The following is a 22,826-nucleotide window of genomic DNA, read 5'->3' on the forward strand; positions in this document are numbered from 1 at the left end:
ATCGATTCCATTTTTCTGGAGGGCCACCTACCTGCTCCTCTGGTTTGAAAACTTTTTGGGACTGCCACATACAGGCACTCAATCTATTCAATTTTTCTGGAGGGCCACCTACCTGCTCCTCTGGTTTGAAAACTTTTTGGGACTGCCACATACAGGCACTCAATCTATTCAATTTTTCTGGAGGGCCACCTACCTGCTCCTCTGGTTTGAAAACTTTTTGGGACTGCCACATACAGGCACTCAATCTATTCAATTTTTCTGGAGGGCCACCTACCTGCTCCTCTGGTTTGAAAACTTTTTGGGACTGCCACATACAGGCACTCAATCTATTCTATTTTTCTGGAGGGCCACCTACCTGCTCCTCTGGTTTGAAAAATTTTTGGGACTGCCACATACAGGCACTATCCAAATTAAATTGTCTCCATAGCAGCCTCCCCACGTTGTCTCCATTGCTACCTCCAAAAGTCGTCCATATAGCTGCCTCCATACATCGTCCCTTTATCAAACGAGGTGTGTCAGGCAGAAATTTGGGTTGTTTTCATGGATTCCACATCAAAGTTGTTAACTTTGTCGCCACCCAGCTGTGTTATCCACAAAATATACTAATAAACTTTTATCATTTACCAATATTATTTCAGCGCTTCTTGCGCATCTGTTTACATTCCCCTCACCCGCCATATCCTAAACTTATAAGAACGCTACTACACTTGATCTTATACAAAAGGTTCTTAGAAGTGCTGTTTGGGGAGTAGCCTAGAGACAGGGGCTTGGATTGGCGAAAGCTCGCCTGGCAGCGGAGCGCCAACTCCATGCCAAGATCCAACTAACATAGTTTTAACTGCAGAACCTTTAATCTACTACTAGTTCACTGCCTCCATACATGGTCCCCTTATCAAACGAGCTGTGTCAGGCAGAATTTTGGGTTGTTTTCATGGCTTCCATGTTAACTTTGTCGCCACCCTGCTGTGTAATCCACAAAATATACTGGCAAACTTTTATCATGTACCGATATTATTTGAGCGCTTCTTGCTCACCTCCTTTGGTTCCTCTCTGCCACCCATTGGTTTGAAGCCTGAGTCCATTTAGGGTATGTCGCCATGCCACTCTCTAGCCTGCTGCCGCTGCCTCTGCATGCCGTCCCCTATAGTGTCAGGGTCAATTATTGCATGTTTTAGATGCTATCTAGCTTCATTCTGTCACTCTGTCATGGCCATGCTGTTGCCCATAATTTTGGCATAATGGTGCGATTAAGCAGCCTCAGAGGCATCCATGCATGCTGCCCCTGCTGTTTCCTGTCCATTTCCGTGGTGTTTCCATCCTTTTCTGAGGTTCCCAGGTGTTTGGCCAAGCTTCCCTGTGCAGAGCCTTGGTCCCCTTGAAAAATGCTCGAGTCTCCCATTGACTTCAATGGGGTTCGTTATTCGAGACGAGCACTCGAGCATCGGGAAAATTTCGTCTCGAATAACGAGTACCCGAGCATTTTAGTGCTCGCTCATCTCTAGTAGGTACCTAACCCTGCTGCTAGGTGCACTGCCTCATGATGGTAAGAGCAGATACAGTTAATATCTCATGATGTCAGGTGGCATTTCATCCATTGTCCTGGATCAATAATATCTACAAATAATTAAGGATGTCATTTTGTATAAATTTATCATTTTCTAGCTTACATAATAGAACTCAAAGAGCAATTTGCATTGGAAAAGAAGCAAAAGACTCACCATTCATCCATTCTTCGGATTTACAATGGAAATTATAAGCGGTCACCCAGAGTTGCTCAAAAGGCATCTTGTTTGTCATTGTCTCTTGCAACAAAGGAAATTGACTTTTTTCCCATTCCAGTAACTCTTCTTCTTTATTGATAGCCTATAAAGATCACCACCACTTTATTAGGGAGACAACCATGATAAATCTGCAGCTCACCAAAAAGCTACAAGTGAAACTTGAACTGAATAGCGAAAAGCACAACTTATCGTTTAAAAATATAAATGTTCTTACTTTATTTTTAACAATCTTCGAATACAGTAAATCAATACTACAAGTAATTATCAGGCTCATTTGCCCCCTCACTTCTCAACTGATATTTACTTTGATATTTGTTATGTATCTATCTTGAGGTCCAAAGACATGCAGCAAGTTCAGGGAAGTATCAGAATTAGAGATGAGCGAACATGCTCGTCCGAGCTTGATGCTCGGTCGAGCATTAGGGTACTCGAAACTGCTCGTTACTCGGACGAATACTTCGCCCGCTCGAGAAAATGGCAGCTCCCGCCGTTTTGCTTTTTGGCGGCCAGAAACAGAGCCAATCACAAGCCAGGAGACTCTGCACTCCAACCAGCATGACGTGGTACCCTTACACGTCGATAGCAGTGGTTGGCTGGCCAGATCAGGTGACCCTGGGATAGACTAGCCGCTGCCCGCGCTGCTCGGATCATTCTGTCTCTGGATGCCGCTAGGGAGAGAGCTGCTGCTGGTCAGGGAAAGCGTTAGAGTGTTCTATTAGCTTACTGTTAGGCAGGAGTGATTCTCAAAGAACCCAACAGCCCTTCTTAGGGCTACAATAACGTTCTACTTTTTTTATTTTAATTTGCATCTTTTACCATTTTGTGAGGAATTAGCAGGGGGACTTGCTACCGTTGTGTTTAGCTCTTAGTGGCACACATATCCATAGCAAAGACCGAAGTGGGAAAATTCAGTAGGGGTTGGATTTCTATTAGGCAATAACTCAGTGTCATCTCATCTGGCATAGTAGTGTGCTTCCTTTGATACTTGGCTAGAAAATAGCCATAGGAGAATACAAACAGCTTCTTGAAGCCTACAGTAGCGTTCTATATATTTGATTTCTGGTTGATCTGCTGGTGGCTGTAGTTTCTGCAGTGCATGTACTTGCCAATTCTGAGCAATTTGTAGTGAGACTTGCGACCGCTGTGTTCTGCGCTTAGTGGCGCACATATCCATAGCAAAGGCCGAAGTGGCAAAATTCAGTAGGGGTTGGATTTCTATTAGGCAATAACTCAGTGTCATCTCATCTGGCATAGTAGTGTGCTTCCTTTGATACTTGGCTAGAAAATAGCCATAGGAGAATACAAACAGCTTCTTGAAGCCTACAGTAGCGTTCTATATATTTGATTTCTGGTTGATCTGCTGGTGGCTGTAGTTTCTGCAGTGCATGTACTTGCCAATTCTGAGCAATTTGTAGTGAGACTTGCGACCGCTGTGTTCTGCGCTTAGTGGCGCACATATCCATAGCAAAGGCCGAAGTGGCAAAATTCAGTAGGGGTTGGATTTCTATTAGGCAATAACTCAGTGTCATCTCATCTGGCATAGTAGTGTGCTTCCTTTGATACTTGGCTAGAAAATAGCCATAGGAGAATACAAACAGCTTCTTGAAGCCTACAGTAGCGTTCTATATATTTGATTTCTGGTTGATCTGCTGGTGGCTGTAGTTTCTGCAGTGCATGTACTTGCCAATTCTGAGCAATTTGTAGTGAGACTTGCGACCGCTGTGTTCTGCGCTTAGTGGCGCACATATCCATAGCAAAGGCCGAAGTGGCAAAATTCAGTAGGGGTTGGATTTCTATTAGGCAATAACTCAGTGTCATCTCATCTGGCATAGTAGTGTGCTTCCTTTGATACTTGGCTAGAAAATAGCCATAGGAGAATACAAACAGCTTCTTGAAGCCTACAGTAGCGTTCTATATATTTGATTTCTGGTTGATCTGCTGGTGGCTGTAGTTTCTGCAGTGCATGTACTTGCCAATTCTGAGCAATTTGTAGTGAGACTTGCGACCGCTGTGTTCTGCGCTTAGTGGCGCACATATCCATAGCAAAGGCCGAAGTGGCAAAATTCAGTAGGGGTTGGATTTCTATTAGGCAATAACTCAGTGTCATCTCATCTGGCATAGTAGTGTGCTTCCTTTGATACTTGGCTAGAAAATAGCCATAGGAGAATACAAACAGCTTTTTGAAGCCTACAGTAGCGTTCTATATATTTGATTTCTGGTTGATCTGCTGGTGGCTGTAGTTTCTGCAGTGCATGTACTTGCCAATTCTGAGCAATTTGTAGTGAGACTTGCGACCGCTGTGTTCTGCGCTTAGTGGCGCACATATCCATAGCAAAGGCCGAAGTGGCAAAATTCAAAAGGGGTTGGATTTCTATTAGGCAATAACTCAGTGTCATCTCATCTGGCATAGTAGTGTGCTTCCTTTGATACTTGGCTAGAAAATAGCCATAGCAATAGGATAGGATTGTTTGGTTTTAAAAACTGAAAAAAAAACAAAAAACACAAAAAAAAAAAAAAGAAGTAAAAAAAAAAAAAAAGTTATAACTCTCATTTTAAAAATGTTTAACCCGAGGGCTAGGGGTAGAGGACGAGGGCGGGGACGTGGGCGTCCAACTACTGCAGGGGTCAGAGGCCGTGGTCCTGGGCGGGGTGAGACACCACCTGCTGATGAGGGAGCAGGGGAACGCCGCAGAGCTACACTCCCTAGGTTCATGTCTGAAGTTACTGGGACTCGTGGTAGAGCACTGTTGAGGCCAGAACAGTGCGAACAGGTGATGTCGTGGATTGCTGACAATGCTTCGAGCAATTTGTCCACCACCAGTCAGTCTTCCACGCAGTCCACCCATGTCACCGAAATCCCCACTCCTCCAGCTCCTGCACCTCAGCCTCCTCCCCCCCAGTCTGCCCCCTCCCAGGAAAATTTGGCATTTGAACCGGCATACTCTGAGGAACTGTTTTCTGGACCCTTCCCACAGTCACAAACCACTTGTCCGGTTGCTGCTGAGCAATTTTCCGATGCCCAGGTTTTCCACCAGTCACAGTCTGTGGGTGATGATGACCTTCTTGACGTAGTGGAAGTGTGTAAAGAGGTGTCCGACGATGAGGAGACACGGTTGTCAGACAGTGGGGAAGTTGTTGTCAGGGCAGGAAGTCCGAGGGGGGAGCAGACTGAGGGATCGGAGGATGATGAGGTGACAGACCCAAGCTGGGTTGAGAGGCCGGGTGAACACAGTGCTTCTGAGATGGAGGAGAGTCCTCGACCTGAACAGGTTGGAAGAGGCAGTGGTGGGGCCAGACGGAGAGGCAGGGCCAGAGCTGGTGCATCAGCGCCACTGTCAACTAGTGAAGCTCCCGTGGTGAGGGCTCTTGCGGCGAGGGCTAGATCTTCAGAAGTGTGGAGGTTCTTTAAGGAAACACCGGATGACCGACGGACTGTGGTGTGCAACATTTGCCAAACCAGGCTCAGCAGGGGTTCCACCACTACTAGCTTAACTACCACCAGTATGCGCAGGCATATGAATGCTAAGCACCCCACTCAGTGGCAACAAGCCCGTTCACCTCCGGCCGTGCACACCACTGCTCCTTCCCCTGTGTCAGCTGCTAGTCAGCCCCCTGCCCAGGACCCTGGCACAAAAACCCCATCGTCGCCTCCACGATCCTCCACAGCATCCACCAGCGTTCAGCTCTCCATACCCCAGACGCTGGAGCGGAAACACAAATATAGTGCAACCCACCCGCACGCCCAAGCCCTTAATGTGCACATCTCCAGATTGCTTAGCCTGGAGATGCTGCCCTATAGGCTAGTAGAGACCGAGGCCTTTCGCAACCTCATGGCGGCGGCCGCCCCTCGGTATTCGGTCCCCAGCCGCCACTACTTTTCCCGATGTGCCATCCCAGCCCTGCACCAGCACGTGTCAGACAACATCATCCGTGCCCTGACCAACGCCGTTTCTGACAAGGTCCACCTGACCACGGACACGTGGACGAGTGCTGCCGGGCAGGGCCACTATATATCGCTGACGGCACATTGGGTTAACTTGGTGGAGGCTGGGACTGAGTCTGACCCTGGGGCTGCTCATATACTGCCGACGCCGAGGATTGCGGGGCCTACCTCGGTCCAGGTGTTTCAGGCCTACTATGCCTCCTCCTCCTCCCACCCCTCCTCCACCTCCTCCTCCGAACTACCATCCGTGGGCACGGCGCCATCAGTCGGTAGCTCTAGGCACAGCAGCAGTGCCGTCGCTAAGCGACAGCAGGCGGTGCTCAAACTGCTGAGCCTAGGCGACAAAAGGCACACCGCCCAAGAGCTATTACAGGGCATCACGGCGCAGACTGATCTGTGGCTGGCACCGCTGAACCTCAAGCCGGGAATGGTTGTGTGTGACAACGGCCGTAACCTGGTGGCGGCTCTGCAACTCGGCAGACTGACACATGTGCCATGCCTGGCCCATGTGTTAAATCTGATAGTGCAGCGTTTCCTCAAGACATACCCCAATCTGTCTGATTTGCTCACGAAGGTGCGCCGCATCTGTGCGCATTTCAGGAAGTCCAGCCCAGATGCTGCCACTCTCAGGGCAGCGCAGCGCCGCCTCCAACTGCCCGCTCACCGACTGTTGTGCGACGTGCCCACGAGGTGGAATTCAACACTGACCATGTTATCCAGAGTTTACCAGCAGCGCAGAGCGATTGTAGACTGCCAGATGTCAACTTCCACCAGAACTGGTAGTCAGGTCAGTCAGCTTCCTCAAGTCTACAATGAGGAGTGGACGTGGATGTCTGATATCTGTCAGGTGCTGAGTAACTTTGAGGAGTCAACACAGATGGTCAGTGGCGATGCCGCCATCATCAGCCTCACCATCCCGCTGCTTGGCCTGTTGAAAAACTCTCTGGTCAGCATGAAGTCGGAAGCTTTGCGCTCGTCACAAGAGACGGGGGAAGAATATTCCCTTGTTGATAGCCAAAGCACCCTGAGGTCTGTTTCTCAGCGCATATCGGAGGAGGTGGAGGTGGAGGAGGATGAGGAGGAAGAGGAGGAGAATGTTGGCGAGACACAAGAGGGGACCATTGTTGAGTCCTTCACTGTTCAGCGTGTATGGGCAGAAGAAGAGGAGTTGGAGGAGTTGGAGGAGGAGGAAATGGACAGTCAGGCCAGTGAGGGGAGTGAATTCTTACGCGTTGGTACTCTGGCGCATATGGCAGATTTCATGCTAGGCTGCCTATCCCGTGACCCTCGCGTTCAAAGAATTTATTCCAGCACCGATTACTGGGTGTTCACTCTCCTGGACCCACGGTACAAGCAAAATCTTCCCACTCTCATCCCTGGAGAGGAAAGGAGTGTGAGAATGCATGAATACCAGCAGGCCCTGGTGCACAAGCTGAAACAGTATTTCCCTTCTGACAGCGCTAGCGGCAGAGTGCGTAGTTCTGCGGGACAAGTAGCGAGGGAGAGTAGGCGAGCAGGCAGCTTGTCCAGCACTGGCAAGGGTACGCTTTACAAGGCTTTTGCCAGCTTTATGTCACCCCAGCAAGACACTGTCACCTGTCCCCAGTCTCGGCAGAGTAGGGCTGATCTTTACAGAAAGATGGTGAGGGAGTACGTAGCTGACCATACCATCGTCCTAAATGATCACACAGCTCCCTACAACTACTGGGTTTCAAAGCTGGACATGTGGCACGAACTGGCGCAGTACGCCTTGGAGGTTCTTGCCTGCCCTGCCGCTAGCGTCTTGTCCGAGCGGGTTTTCAGTGCAGCTGGTGGCATCATCACCGATAAGCGTACACGCCTGTCGACTGACAGCGCTGACAGGCTGACGCTTATTAAAATGAATAAAGGCTGGATTTCTCAGAATTTCCAATCTCCACCAGGTGAAGGAAGCTCAACCTGAATAATTGATCCACTCCTCCTCCTCCTCCTCATTTTCCTCCTTCTCCTCCTCTTTGTACAGTAAAGCAGAGGAAAATGGCTATTTTTTGACAGGGCCCACTGGCTCTTGCTATAGTACTTCATGCATTTAATTTTTCTGGAGGGCCACCTACCCGGTCCTCTGTTTGAAACAATTTTTGTGAGTGCCACATACAGGCACTCAATCTATTCCATTTTTCTGGAGGGCCACCTACCCGGTCCTCTGTTTTAAAAAATTTTTGGGACTGCCACATACAGGCACTCAATCTATTCCATTTTACTGGAGGGCCACCTACCTGCTCCTCTGGTTTGAAACATTTTTGGGACTGCCACATACAGGCACTCAATCTATTCCATTTTACTGCAGGGCCACCTACCTGCTCCTCTGGTTTGAACAATTTTTGGGACTGCCACATACAGGCACTCAATCTATTCCATTTTTCTGGAGGGCCACCTACCCGGTCCTCTGTTTTAAAAAATTTTTGGGACTGCCACATACAGGCACTCAATCTATTCCATTTTACTGGAGGGCCACCTACCTGCTCCTCTGGTTTGAAACATTTTTGGGACTGCCACATACAGGCACTCAATCTATTCCATTTTACTGCAGGGCCACCTACCTGCTCCTCTGGTTTGAACAATTTTTGGGACTGCCACATACAGGCACTCAATCTATTCCATTTTACTGGAGGGCCACCTACCTGCTCCTCTGGTTTGAAACATTTTTGGGACTGCCACATACAGGCACTCAATCTATTCCATTTTACTGCAGGGCCACCTACCTGCTCCTCTGGTTTGAACAATTTTTGGGACTGCCACATACAGGCACTCAATCTATTCCATTTTACTGGAGGGCCACCTACCTGCTCCTCTGGTTTGAAGAATTTTTGGGACTGCCACATACAGGCACTCAATCTATTCCATTTTACTGCAGGACCACCTACCTGCTCCTCTGGTTTGAACAATTTTTGGGACTGCCACATACAGGCACTCAATCTATTCCATTTTACTGCAGGGCCACCTACCTGCTCCTCTGGTTTGAAGAATTTTTGGGACTGCCACATACAGGCACTCAATCTATTCCATTTTACTGGAGGGCCACCTACCTGCTCCTCTGGTTTGAAACATTTTTGGGACTGCCACATACAGGCACTCAATCTATCCCATTTTACTGGAGGGCCACCTACCTGCTCCTCTGGTTTGAAAAATGTTTGGGACTGCCACATACAGGCACTATCCAAATTAAATTGTCTCCATAGCAGCCTCCACACGTTGTCTCCATTGCTACCTCCAAAAGTCGTCCATATAGCTGCCTCCATACATCGTCCCTTTATCAAACGAGGTGTGTCAGGCAGAAATTTGGGTTGTTTTCATGGATTCCACATCAAAGTTGTTAACTTTGTCGCCACCCTGCTGTGTTATCCACAAAATATACTGGCAAACTTTTACCATTTAGGGATATTATTTCAGCGCTTCTTGCGCATCTGTTTACATTCCCCTCACCCGGCATATCCTAAACTTATAAGAACGCTACTACACTTGATCTTATACAAAAGGTTCTTAGAAGTGCTGTTTGGGGAGTAGCCTAGAGACAGGGGCTTGGATTGGCGAAAGCTCGCCTGGCAGCGGAACGCCAGCTCCATGCGCATCATGCGCTTCTTGCGCATCTGTTTACATTCCCCTCACCCGCCATATCCCAAACTTATAAGAACGCTACTACACTTAACTTGGTGCAGGCTGGGACCGAGTCTGACCCTGGGGCTGGTCATATACTGCCGACGCAGAGAATTGCGGGGCCTACCTCGGTCCAGGTCTCAAAGGCCTACTATACCTCCTCCCACCCCTCCTCCACCTCCTCCTCCTCCGAATTACCATCCGTGGGCATGGCGCCATCAGTCGGTAGCTCTAGGCACAGCAGCAGTGCCGTCGCTAAGCGACAGCAGGCGGTGCTGAAACTGCTGAGCCTAGGCGATAAAAGGCACACCGCCCAAGAGCTATTACAGGGCATTCCACATCAAAGTTGTTAACTTTGTCGCCACCCTGCTGTGTAATCCACAAAATATACTTGCAAACTTTTACCATTTAGGGATATTATTTCAGCGCTTCTTGCGCATCTGTTTACATTCCCCTCACCCGCCATATCCTAAACTTATAAGAACGCTACTACACTTGATCTTATACAAAAGGTTCTTAGAAGTGCTGTTTGGGGAGTAGCCTATAGACAGGGGCTTGGATTGGCGAAAGCTCGCCTGGCAGCGGAGCGCCAGCTCCATGCCAAGATCCAACTAACATAGTTTTAACTGCAGCACCTTTAATCTACTACTAGTTCACTGCCTCCATACATGGTCCCCTTATCAAACGAGCTGTGTCAGGCAGAATTTTGGGTTGTTTTCATGGCTTCCATGTTAACTTTGTCGCCACCCTGCTGTGTAATCCACAAAATATACTGGCAAACTTTTATCATGTACCGATATTATTTGAGCGCTTCTTGCTCACCTCCTTTGGTTCCTCTCTGCCACCCATTGGTTTGAAGCCTGAGTCCATTTAGGGTATGTCGCCATGACACTCTCTAGCCTGCTGCCGCTGCCTCTGCATGCCGTCCCCTATAGTGTCAGGGTCAATTATTGGATGTTTTAGATGCTATCTAGCTTCATTCTGTCACTCTGTCATGGCCATGCTGTTGCCCATAATTTTGGCATAATGGTGCGATTAAGCAGCCTCAGAGGCATCCATGCATGCTGCCCCTGCTGTTTCCTGTCCATTTCCGTGGTGTTTCCATCCTTTTCTGAGGTTCCCAGGTGTTTGGCCAAGCTTCCCTGTGCAGAGCCTTGGTCCCCTTGAAAAATGCTCGAGTCTCCCATTGACTTCAATGGGGTTCGTTATTCGAGACGAGCACTCGAGCATCGGGAAAAGTTCGTCTCGAATAACGAGTACCCGAGCATTTTAGTGTTCGCTCATCTCTAATCAGAATACATGGGAAGACACGGACAGACAGAAGTAATTACTAAGGTTCTGGTATCATTATAAAGACATTGTAAAGTTTCCAAAAAGGATTGTGGTTCTGTATGCTGTAAAAACTGGAGATTCACAACTATGGGGAACATTTACTAACAACAGTGCAAACTGCAATAGACGCAGTGGGGGATATTTATCATACGCTGGCGCTCTTGCCCCGTCGCTGCAAATTCGCAGCCCGATACATCAAGAGGCTTCTGCCTCTTGATGTATCGGGGCTGATTGCAGCGCAGCGTTTATCCTACGCCAGGCAGGGCAAGAAAAAATCGCAGCCGGCGACTTTTCACGTATGAAAAGTCGCCGGCAGCAGCAAGTGCGCAGGCGCGGGGACAGTAACGCCCCGCGCCGGCCCACTCCCGTCCGGCCGCACCCTCCGCTTAGCCGGCCACGCCCCTTCACGCTCCACTGGCGTGAAGGTGGTGGATCGGGGCAAATAATCGCAAAGGTAACAAATCAACTCCCCCTGCCGCGCGGGGAGTGCAGTGTTTTGTCCCAGCGCTGGGAGCCGCTGGGACAAAACACTGCACTTCCCGCGCGGCAGTCTCACATCACTTGAGAAAGGAGTTTCTAATACTCCGAAACGCATTGTGTTCCGAGACAAGTAATAAACGTTCTTCCTTATTCAATCCAACAAGTCATTCCGAATCATTGTGTGCGCCACATTTGACAGTATCCCACCTATTTCTCCATTAGCTGTGAAGGTAAGCACTCTTATTAAAAGGCTTGTCTTGGGGCATTAAGACCATCATGTATCGCACTCAATCTTCATATATTGCAGAATTAACCTTGTCAATAACATAAAAAAGCATCTAGAAACATGAAGGACACATCTTCAAAGCTGAGATAACCAACCTCGAACTCTGCTAGGGCTGCATTCAGGTTCTTCTCCATCTCACTTAGCTTTTCTACATTATTTTTCATCTCGTCCATTGTCATGGTCTCCTTTTTCTTAAAAGTTTCAATTTCAGAATTGTAGCCACTTAGAACTTTTTCAAAATTTGTGCGCCTGAAGAGAAATACATGGAGACGTTACTGTGTGTGGTTCTCATATGGAATATTTAGGGACTTGTGAGTATCACCGTGACTTTAATCTTAACTCAAGGCAAGACAAGGACCAAACAACTGCATCTTGAATGGTATTTCATTTAATGACACTTAGTAGGATCAACCACATGGTCCTCTAGTGATCACAAGATTGGGCTCTCTAAGTGCACTTACATTTACTCCATTTACTTCTACAGGGGTACAAAATATGGAAATCATGGAAAACCACCTTTGATTTTTATTACCCTCCTTCCCCCCCATGTTCATGGAATACCAACTTAAGGGAGTCCTGGTTGAAGATGTGGAGTAAAGTTTATTAATATGGAGCATTTGGGTGGCACCGCTGGTGTACAGGCAGTCCCCGGGTTACGTACAAGATAGGGTCTGTAGGTTTGTTCTTAAGTTGAATTTGTATGTAAGTCGGAACTGTATGTTTTATAATTGTAACCCCAACCAAATTTTTTTTGGTCTCTGTGACAATTGGATTTTAAAAATGTTTGGTTGTCATCAGAACCAGGATTAACATAAATATTAACTACAGACACTTTTAATAACTGTTATAGCTTTTAGCTTGTAGCCTAAGGCTAAAGTACAGTAAATTACCAACATCCAGAGGTCCGTTTGTAACTAGGGGTCGTCTGTAAGTCGAGTGTTCTGAAGTAGGGGACCGCCTGTATATCAAGCATCTATGATTGCTGGGGGGCCCATTGGTCAGACCACATAATTAAGTGATATTAACCCTATCCTGTGCATAGAAGATCAGGGTCCTAAGTGGGAATAGCCCCTTTAAGTACAGTGTTATGGCATTGGACAGAGCAGAGAATGGATATTCCATGGCTATTTATTATGTACAGTAGGTGTAACTATAACAAAGGGCAATAGTCCTGTTGCTAACATATGTGTAAAACACCTTTACACGTGCCATATCTCTTTGTTGTAATGAAGAACCTGTCTAGGATGTGAAATTGCATTAGTCTTAATTATTAGAGCTATAAGAAGCGTGATGGTCGATAATCATTAGTATAAAGTAGAACACTACAGATTTACTGTATATAACATTTCCCTGCATAATTGTGTGCTCCTGCATACTTGTGTATGACAGATTGATAAGTGGCCTCCATTATCTCTATGTAAAGTCTTCTGTCCAATGTACTTGTATAATTCCCGGCTTACATTTCATATGACTGCTATATAATTAGCAATGGAAATATTGATCCTCACAAGCCTGCGATCAGATTGATTAGCCATACAGCCATCATGTTAGCGGCTTCATCGTAGGCAAAAGGTTAATAGGTTGGTAATGTTACAGGAGAGCTAGTTCCATCGAATGGCAGGAAATGCGATGTTTCCATTATGAGCAGTTGAGTCATATTTTTATAGAAATTTTAGGACTGTTCTCTATTACGCTGAAAGTCACTTCTACTAATGCACTTCTTGCAATCTTTAAATACAAAAAAGAGAAAAAAAAATACAAAAAAAGAGACAATTGTACTTGAACTCTCGGAGCAATGGAAAGTGATTTTGCAAAGGGCAAATGTATAGAAAACTATACCTACTACCATCTCTGTGCCATTGTCTGTACACATTTACGAGTCATTTCAAAAAGTTGCCTATTTGAAATAATACTGCCATACAATGCCTAAATTATACCATCACACAGTGTCTATTGTATACTACCCAGGAGAGGAGCAATAACACTGTCTTTTATTGTCACACATTATTGTCATGTAATGAGCATGTAAAACTACTATTCAGTGTCCAAATAATACAGCCACACAGAGCCTTATATAACACATATACAATGTATATGTACATTATATTACTATATAGATGAGTGCTAAACTAGATATAGAGCTATGTGTGTCCATGATGTACATGGGCATAACTACCAGTGCAGCAGGCATAGAAGCCCCTATAGGGTGCCTCAAGCAAGGCGGCTTATAAAAGCATAAAGAGTCATTAAAGATGTAAGATGGTGGTAAAGATGCTGGTATGAGTAGATGAACAGCCTTGTGCTGTAATATCTTGTATTGTAACATATTTCTGTACATTATTTGTGTACTATGATATTAGGGTCTTTATTATCCATATTCATTGACACTGTGTGTATTATCTCTGTACTGTGACATCACTGTGTCTATTATCCCTGTACTGTGACATCACTGTGTCTATTATTCCTGTACTGTGATATCACTGTGTGTATTATCCCTATACCGTGACATCACTGTGTGTATTATCCCTATACCGTGACATCACTGTGTGTATTATCCCTGTACTGTGACATCACTGTGTCTATTATTCCTGTACTGTGATATCACTTTGTGTATTATCCCTATACCGTGACATCACTGTGTGTATTATCCCTGTACTGTGACATCACTGTGTATATTATCCCTGTACTGTGATATAACTGTGTGTATTATCTCTGTACTGTGACATCACTGTGTGTATTATCTCTGTACTGTGACATCACTGTGTGTATTATCCCTGTACTGTGACATCACTGTGTGTATTATCCCTGTACTGTGTCATCACTGTGTATTATCCCTGTTCTGTGACATCATTGTGTGTATTATCTATGTACTGTGACATCACTATGTGTATTATCCCTGTACTATGACATCACTGTGTCTATTATCCCTGTACTGTGACATCACTGTGTGTTATCTCTGTACTGTGACATCACTGTGTGTATTATCCCTGTACTGTGACATCACTGTGTGTATTATCCCTGTACTGTGACATCACTGTGTATATTATCCCTGTACTGTGACATCACTGTGTGTTATCTCTGTACTGTGACATCACTGTGTGTATTATCCCTGTACTGTGACATCACTGTGTATATTATTTCTGTACTGTGACATCACTGTGTCTATTATCTATGTACTGTGACATCGCTTTGTGTAGTGTCCCTGTTCTGTGAAATTACTGTGTATTTTATCCCTGTACTGTGACCTCACTGTGTATATTATTTCTATACTGTGACATCACTGTGTCTATTATTCCTGTTCTGTGACATCATTGTGTGTATTATCTATGTACTGTGACGCTTTGTGTAGTATCCCTGTTCTGTGAAATGAATGTGTATTTTATCTCTGTACTGTGACATCACTGTGTATTTTATCTGTACTGTGACATCTCTGTGTGTATTATCCCTGTACTGTGACATCACTGTGTATATTATTCTATTCCTATATTAATTTATCATAATCCCTGTACTATCACATCACTTTATGTATTAACTGTACTGTGACATCAAAATGAGTATACCCTTTTGTTGAGACTTTAATGTGTGCATAATTACTATACTGTGACATCACTGACTTTATTATCTATCTCTATACTTTGACATCTCTGCTATCATTAACTCTGTACTGTGACATCACAGTCTACCAATATCTAAGCCTTTTCAAGTGCGCTGGTGAAAGTATAATGTTGTAATGCGGGCCCTATTCCAAGTTTTGCAATGGGGCCGCTAGCTGGCTGTGAACTAAAGGCATCTGTCATCAGGATTCATAAAGTTATACAGACCAGGATTTCAGCACAGTGTCACTTACTTTTATTGTTTCCTTCACATGTCCTTCTCAAGTGGCAGCCTTCCTCACTGTCACTACTGGCCACTGAGGGCAGGTATTGTGACTACTGGCTAGTGGGGGTCAGCGGCTGTGCCTACTGTGGGAATCACTGTGACTACAGGCTACTAGGGAAGGCGTTGTGACTACTGGGGGGGGGGATCACTGTGACTACGATTATGATTCATGACAGAAGCAAAATTACAGTTAGGTAAAAAATTTGCAACAGAATTATCAAACAATGAATGATACAACTGGTATACTGTGGTGATATTTGTTATCCATGGCCTCCTTCCTTATAAAATCAAATTATGCTAATGCAGCAGAAGTGCTGGGGGGGGTGTTACCAGAGCCCTTCCATGCTGTAACTTCACAGGATGCTACACTGTGCAGGAGCTGAGGAAGTAGGGGGGAGGGTGAAACGTGTTCCTGCACAGTATAACAGCACGTGAATCTGTAGCACAGAGTGGCTCTGGTAACAAATATAAGAAGTATACAACATGCACAGTGCCTGGATCCAAGAGTAAGAGCTTGATTTTGTGGTAGATTTCCTTTAAGTAATTAATTAGCAAGAAATAGATGAGGAAGATAAGTAATACATCACTACATGACCTCTATCAATGGAGAGGAGCTACACGAACTTGGTTCATATAGGTCTGGATTGGAACTGTGTACACAAAACCGGGTATGCCTTTCTATACTAGATAACCTGCTGCATAGTCTTGTCTGACATAGAAAGGTGCAAAAACTATCTTTCTATATCCTTTATCCTATTTCTTTCTTTCTGCTCTTAAAACCGTTCATTTCACTCACTAGACCCCTAGGGACTAAAACTCCAGGAAGTAACCAGAAAAAAACATACAAGCACAAAAGTAATTGCTGCAAAACTTTTTCTGAGCGAATACCAAGCTTTAGCTTTAAATTATTTGTATTGCAGCTGCTATTCCCAACCAGATAAAATAATACACTTCCTCATATTGCTGGCGGGAAGATCTCAGCACTACAGACAGTCAAGAGGTTTCTATTCACACCGGGGCTCCTTGAAATATCACTGCTAACAAGTTTGGTGTAGAGCAGTTAGACATAATCTGCAGTTCGTCATCCATCCCTACCCCATACTGAGCTTCTCGCCTACTTCAACTCGATTTACAGAAATAAAAAAAAACAGAATAAAAGATATATGAGAATCTATATAATCCCCTGGCTGTATTCTTAAGGGTCTGTTCGTCATCGCCATTCATATAGGCTTTATTCTGCAAGGATTTATAGAATATACAAGCACATTGTTCCATCAATTTATGTAAAAAGAAAATCAAATAGTCGGAATTGTGTGGGCAGATTAATGGGATTGCAAAACATCGGTGCATTCATCAATAAACAGTGCCACACTGGTCCACAGGTTGTGTGTGGTATTGCAGCTCCTAGTCCACATCAATGGAGCTGAGCTGCTGATGTGCAGTGAATATTATTCAGTAATGTCTTATTTTCTTGCTATATGTACCCTATGATGTGTTAAGCTCGGCAGAATATGATGGTGCTATATATAAATAAAGATTTATTGTTATGATTAACCCCTCGCCGCCAGTGGCGCATTGTAATGAACCATGCACTGCAATACAGCAGTATATGGTAAGAATGACACTGTCATGTCTGTGTTTTGCTGTGGGTTCTGTGGTCACGTCAGAGAAAGACAAAATGCATTGGTTATGGCCACCATTGTTTTTAATAGGTTTTTTAAAACATTAGCCTGAGGGTGTGTTCACAAGTGGCATTTTTGGATGAGTTTTCAAACGCATGCAATAAACGCATGTGTTTTTACATGTTACCATGCATTTGGCTTGGCTGCTTTGAAGCATTTTTCTTCAATGTTGGAGTGTTAGATTTGTGGGTTTGTAATTGTGGATTTGTAAGCAGCTTTAAAAACTATTTTCCTGTTTTCAAATTTTTTGACGGAACAGACAACCTGAAAGTGCAACGCACATGTAAATTTGTCCTAAATTACCTATCCACAGTATGGAGAACAGGTATCTTTATTTTGTTTATTTCAGGGTTTTTTCTCTTCTTTTTGCAGGTTTCTTTGATTTTTTTGTAACTTTTTAGGTGCATTTTTGCGACTATGCCAAGGTATAAATAAGTTTGCTGGTGGTTGTGTCTGATGCAGTGTCCCTAAACATATCTTTCTGAGACATATGTTTTCTTTGTTTTGCAACTTAAAAGTTCCATACACAAAAAAAATCACAAAAAATGAAAAACCTACAAATCAGAGATAAAGAAAAAAAAACAGACATTTATCACAAATTTAGAAAGATACATAGCGCTGCTAAAGTATGCCGACTTCAGCCAATTCTAAAAAGTTGCAAATGAAAACAAATAGAGATGAGCGAGCACTAAAATGCTCGGGTACTCGTTATTCGAGACGAACTTTTCCCGATGCTCGAGTGCTCGTCTCGAATAACGAACCCCATTGAAGTCAATGGGAGACTCGAGCATTTTTCAAGGGGACCAAGGCTCTGCACAGGGAAGCTTGGCCAAACACCTGGGAACCTCAGAAAAGGATGGAAACACCACGGAAATGGACAGGAAACAGCAGGGGCAGCATGCATGGATGCCTCTGAGGCTGCTTAATCGCACCATTATGCCAAAATTATGGGCAACAGCATGGCCATGACAGAGTGACCGAATGAGGCTAGATAGCATCTAAAACATGCAATAATTGACCCTGACACTATAGGGGACGGCATGGAGAGGCAGCGGCAGCAGGCTAGAGAGTGGCATGGCGACATACCCTAAATGGACTCAGGCTTCAAACCAATGGGTGGCAGAGAGGAACCAAAGGAGGTGAGCAAGAAGCGCTCAAATAATATCGGTACATGATAAAAGTTTGCCAGTATATTTTGTGGATTACACAGCAGGGTGGCGACAAAGTTAACATGGAAGCCATGAAAACAACCCAAAATTCTGCCTGACACAGCTCGTTTGATAAGGGGACCATGTATGGAGGCAGTGAACTAGTAGTAGATTAAAGGTTCTGCAGTTAAAACTATGTTAGTTGGATCTTGGCATGGAGTTGGCGCTCCGCTGCCAGGCGAGCTTTCGCCAATCCAAGCCCCTGTCTCTAGGCTACTCCCCAAACAGCACTTCTAAGAACCTTTTGTATAAGATCAAGTGTAGTAGCGTTCTTATAAGTTTAGGATATGGCGGGTGAGGGGAATGTAAACAGATGCGCAAGAAGCGCTGAAATAATATTGGTAAATGATAAAAGTTTATTAGTATATTTTGTGGATAACACAGCTGGGTGGCGACAAAGTTAACAACTTTGATGTGGAATCCATGAAAACAACCCAAATTTCTGCCTGACACACCTCGTTTGATAAAGGGACGATGTATGGAGGCAGCTATATGGACGACTTTTGGAGGTAGCAATGGAGACAACGTGTGGAGGCTGCTATGGAGACAATTTAATTTGGATAGTGCCTGTATGTGGCAGTCCCAAAAATTTTTCAAACCAGAGGAGCAGGTAGGTGGCCCTCCAGAAAAATAGAATAGATTGAGTGCCTGTATGTGGCAGTCCCAAAAAGTTTTCAAACCAGAGGAGCAGGTAGGTGGCCCTCCAGAAAAATTGAATAGATTGAGTGCCTGTATGTGGCAGTCCCAAAAAGTTTTCAAACCAGAGGAGCAGGTAGGTGGCCCTCCAGAAAAATGGAATCGATTGAGTGCCTGTATGTGGCAGTCCCAACAAGTTTTCAAACCAGAGGAGCAGGTAGGTGGCCCTCCAGAAAAATAGAATAGATTGAGTGCCTGTATGTGGCACTCCCAAAAATTGTTTAAAACAGAGGAACGGGTCGGTGGCCCTCCAGAAAAATTGAATAGATTGAGTGCCTGTATGTGGCACTCCCAAAAATTGTTTAAAACAGAGGACCGGGTCGGTGGCCCTCCAGAAAAATTAAATGCATAAAGTACTATAGCAAGAGCCAGTGGGCCCTGTCAAAAAATAGCCAGTTTCCTCTGCTTTACTGTACAAAGAGGAGGAGAAGGAGGAAAATGAGGAGGAGGAGGAGTGGATCAATTATTCAGGTTGAGCTTCCTTCACCTGGTGGAGATTGGAAATTATGAGAAATCCAGGCTTTATTCATCTTAATAAGCGTCAGCCTGTCAGCGCTGTCAGTCGACAGGCGTGTACGCTTATCGGTGATGATGCCACCAGCTGCACTGAAAACCCGCTCGGACAAGACGCTAGCGGCAGGGCAGGCAAGAACCTCCAAGGCGTACAGCGCCAGTTCGTGCCACATGTCCAGCTTTGAAACCCAGTAGTTGTAGGGAGCTGTGTGATCATTTAGGACGATGGTATGGTCAGCTACGTACTCCCTCACCATCTTTCTGTAAAGATCAGCCCTACTCTGCCGAGACTGGGGACAGGTGACAGTGTCTTGCTGGGGTGACATAAAGCTGGCAAAAGCCTTGTAAAGCGTACCCTTGCCAGTGCTGGACAAGCTGCCTGCTCGCCTACTCTCCCTCACTTGTCCCGCAGAACTACGCACTCTGCCGCTAGCGCTGTCAGAAGGGAAATACTGTTTCAGCTTGTGCACCAGGGCCTGCTGGTATTCATGCATTCTCACACTCCTTTCCTCTGCAGGGATGAGAGTGGAAAGATTTTGCTTGTACCGTGGGTCCAGGAGAGTGAACACCCAGTAATCGGTGCTGGAATAAATTCTTTGAACGCGAGGGTCACGGGATAGGCAGCCTAGCATGAAATCTGCCATATGCGCCAGAGTACCAACGCGTAAGAATTCACTCCCCTCACTGGCCTGACTGTCCATTTCCTCCTCCTCCAACTCCTCCAACTCCTCTTCATCTGCCCATACACGCTGAACAGTAAAGGACTCAACAATGGTCCCCTCTTGTGTCTCGCCAACATTCTCCTCCTCTTCCTCCTCATCCTCCTCCACCTCCACCTCCTCCGATATGCGCTGAGAAACAGACCTAAGGGTGCTTTGGCTATCAACAAGGGAATCTTCTTCCCCCGTCTCTTGTGACGAGCGCAAAGCTTCCGACTTCATGCTGATCAGAGAGTTTTTCAACAGGCCAAGCAGCGGGATGGTGAGGCTGATGATGGCGGCATCGCCACTGACCATCTGTGTTGACTCCTCAAAGTTACTCAGCACCTGACAGATATCAGACATCCACGTCCACTCCTCATTGTAGACTTGAGGAAGCTGACTGACCTGACTACCAGTTCTGGTGGAAGTTGACATCTGGCAGTCTACAATGGCTCGGCGCTGCTGGTAAACTCTGGATAACATGGTCAGTGTTGAATTCCACCTCGTGGGCACGTCGCACAACAGTCGGTGAGCGGGCAGTTGGAGGCGGCGCTGCGCTGCCCTGAGAGTGGCAGCATCTGTGCTGGACTTCCTGAAATGCGCACAGATGCGGCGCACCTTCGTGAGCAAATCTGACAGATTGGGGTATGTCTTGAGGAAACGCTGAACTATCAGATTTAACACATGGGCCAGGCATGGCACATGTGTCAGTCTGCCGAGTTGCAGAGCCGCCACCAGCTTACGGCCGTTGTCACACACAACCATGCCTGGCTTCAGGTTCAGCGGTGCCAGCCACAGATCAGTCTGCGCCGTGATGCCCTGTAATAGCTCTTGGGCGGTGTGCCTTTTATCGCCTAGGCTCAGCAGTTTGAGCACCGCCTGCTGTCGCTTAGCAACGGCACTGCTGCTGTGCCTAGAGCTACCGACTGATGGCGCCGTGCCCACGGATGGTAGTTCGGAGGAGGAGGTGGAGGAGGGGTGGGAGGAGGAGGAGGCATAGTAGGCCTGAAACACCTGGACCGAGGTAGGCCCCGCAATCCTCGGCGTCGGCAGTATATGACCAGCCCCAGGGTCAGACTCGGTCCCAGCCTCCACCAAGTTAACCCAATGTGCCGTCAGCGATATATAGTGGCCCTGCCCGGCAGCACTCGTCCACGTGTCCGTGGTCAGGTGGACCTTGTCAGAAACGGCGTTGGTCAGGGTGATGTTGTCTGACACGTGCTGGTGCAGGGCTGGGACGGCACATCGGGAAAAGTAGTGGCGGCTGGGGACCGAATACCGAGGGGCGGCCGCCGCCATGAGGTTGCGAAAGGCCTCGGTCTCTACTAGCCTATAGGGCAGCATCTCCAGGCTAAGCAATCTGGAGATGTGCACATTAAGGGCTTGGGCGTGCGGGTGGGTTGCACTATATTTGCGTTTCCGCTCCAGCGTCTGGGGTATGGAGAGCTGAACGCTGGTGGATGCTGTGGAGGATCGTGGAGGCGACAATGGGGTTTTTGTGCCAGGGTCTTGGGCAGGGGGCTGACTATCAGCTGACACAGGGGAAGGAGCAGTGGTGTGCACGGCCGGAGGTGAACGGGCTTGGTGCCACTGAGTGGGGTGTTTAGCATTCATATGCCTGCGCATACTGGTGGTAGTTAAGCTAGTAGTGGTGGAACCCCTGCTGAGCCTGGTTTGGCAAATGTTGCACACCACAGTCCGTCGGTCATCCGGTGTTTCCTTAAAGAACCTCCAGACTTCTGAAGATCTAGCCCTCGCCGCAAGAGCCCTCGCCACGGGAGCTTCACTAGTTGACACATTTGGCGCTGATGCACCAGCTCTGGCCCTGCCTCTCCGTCTGGCCCCACCACTGCCTCTTCCAACCTGTTCTGGTCGAGGACTCTCCTCCGTCTCAGAAGCACTGTGTTCACCCGGCCTCTCAACCCAGCTTGGGTCTGTCACCTCATCATCCTCCGATCCCTCAGTCTGCTCCCCCCTCGGACTTCCTGCCCTGACAACAACTTCCCCACTGTCTGACAACCGTGTCTCCTCATCGTCGGACACCTCTTTACACACTTCCACTACGTCAAGAAGGTCATCATCACCCACAGACTGTGACTGGTGGAAAACCTGGGCATCGGAAAATTGCTCAGCAGCAACCGGACAAGTGGTTTGTGACTGTGGGAAGGGTCCAGAAAACAGTTCCTCAGAGTATGCCGGTTCAAATGCCAAATTTTCCTGGGAGGGGGCAGACTGGGGGGGAGGAGGCTGAGGTGCAGGAGCTGGAGGAGTGGCGATTTCGGTGACATGGGTGGACTGCGTGGAAGACTGACTGGTGGACAAATTGCTCGAAGCATTGTCAGCAATCCACGACATCACCTGTTCGCACTGTTCTGGCCTCAACAGTGCTCTACCACGAGTCCCAGTAACTTCAGACATGAACCTAGGGAGTGTAGCTCTGCGGCGTTCCCCTGCTCCCTCATAAGCAGGTGGTGTCTCACCCCGGCCAGGACCACGGCCTCTGACCCCTGCAGTAGTTGGACGCCCACGTCCCCGCCCTCGTCTTCTACCCCTAGCCCTCGGGTTAAACATTTTTAAAATGAGAGTTATAGCTTTAATTTTTTTTTTTACTTTTTTTTGTGTTTTTTTTTTTTTTTTGTGTTTTTGAGTTTTTAAAACCAAACAATGCTATCCTATTGCTATGGCTATTTTC

At 46.5% G+C, this 22,826-nt stretch overlaps 1 protein-coding gene across 3 annotated transcripts in view; it reads right to left on the bottom strand.

The window, feature by feature from the left end:
- The window catches only part of DNAH3 (dynein axonemal heavy chain 3), a 272,966-nt gene that overhangs the window by 150,168 nt on the left and 99,972 nt on the right, over positions 1-22,826 (bottom strand). For all 3 annotated transcript variants that reach the window (XM_072120542.1, XM_072120545.1, XM_072120544.1), the window contains exons 17-18: positions 11,551-11,704; positions 1,719-1,863 (exon numbers count right to left, since the gene is read on the bottom strand). In XM_072120542.1, the coding sequence (XP_071976643.1) occupies positions 1,719-1,863; positions 11,551-11,704 (299 nt within the window). The remainder of the gene's footprint in view (positions 1-1,718; positions 1,864-11,550; positions 11,705-22,826) is intronic.

Source organism: Engystomops pustulosus, chromosome 8 (genome assembly GCF_040894005.1).
Source record: "Engystomops pustulosus chromosome 8, aEngPut4.maternal, whole genome shotgun sequence".
NCBI classification, from domain to species: Eukaryota; Metazoa; Chordata; class Amphibia; order Anura; family Leptodactylidae; genus Engystomops; species Engystomops pustulosus.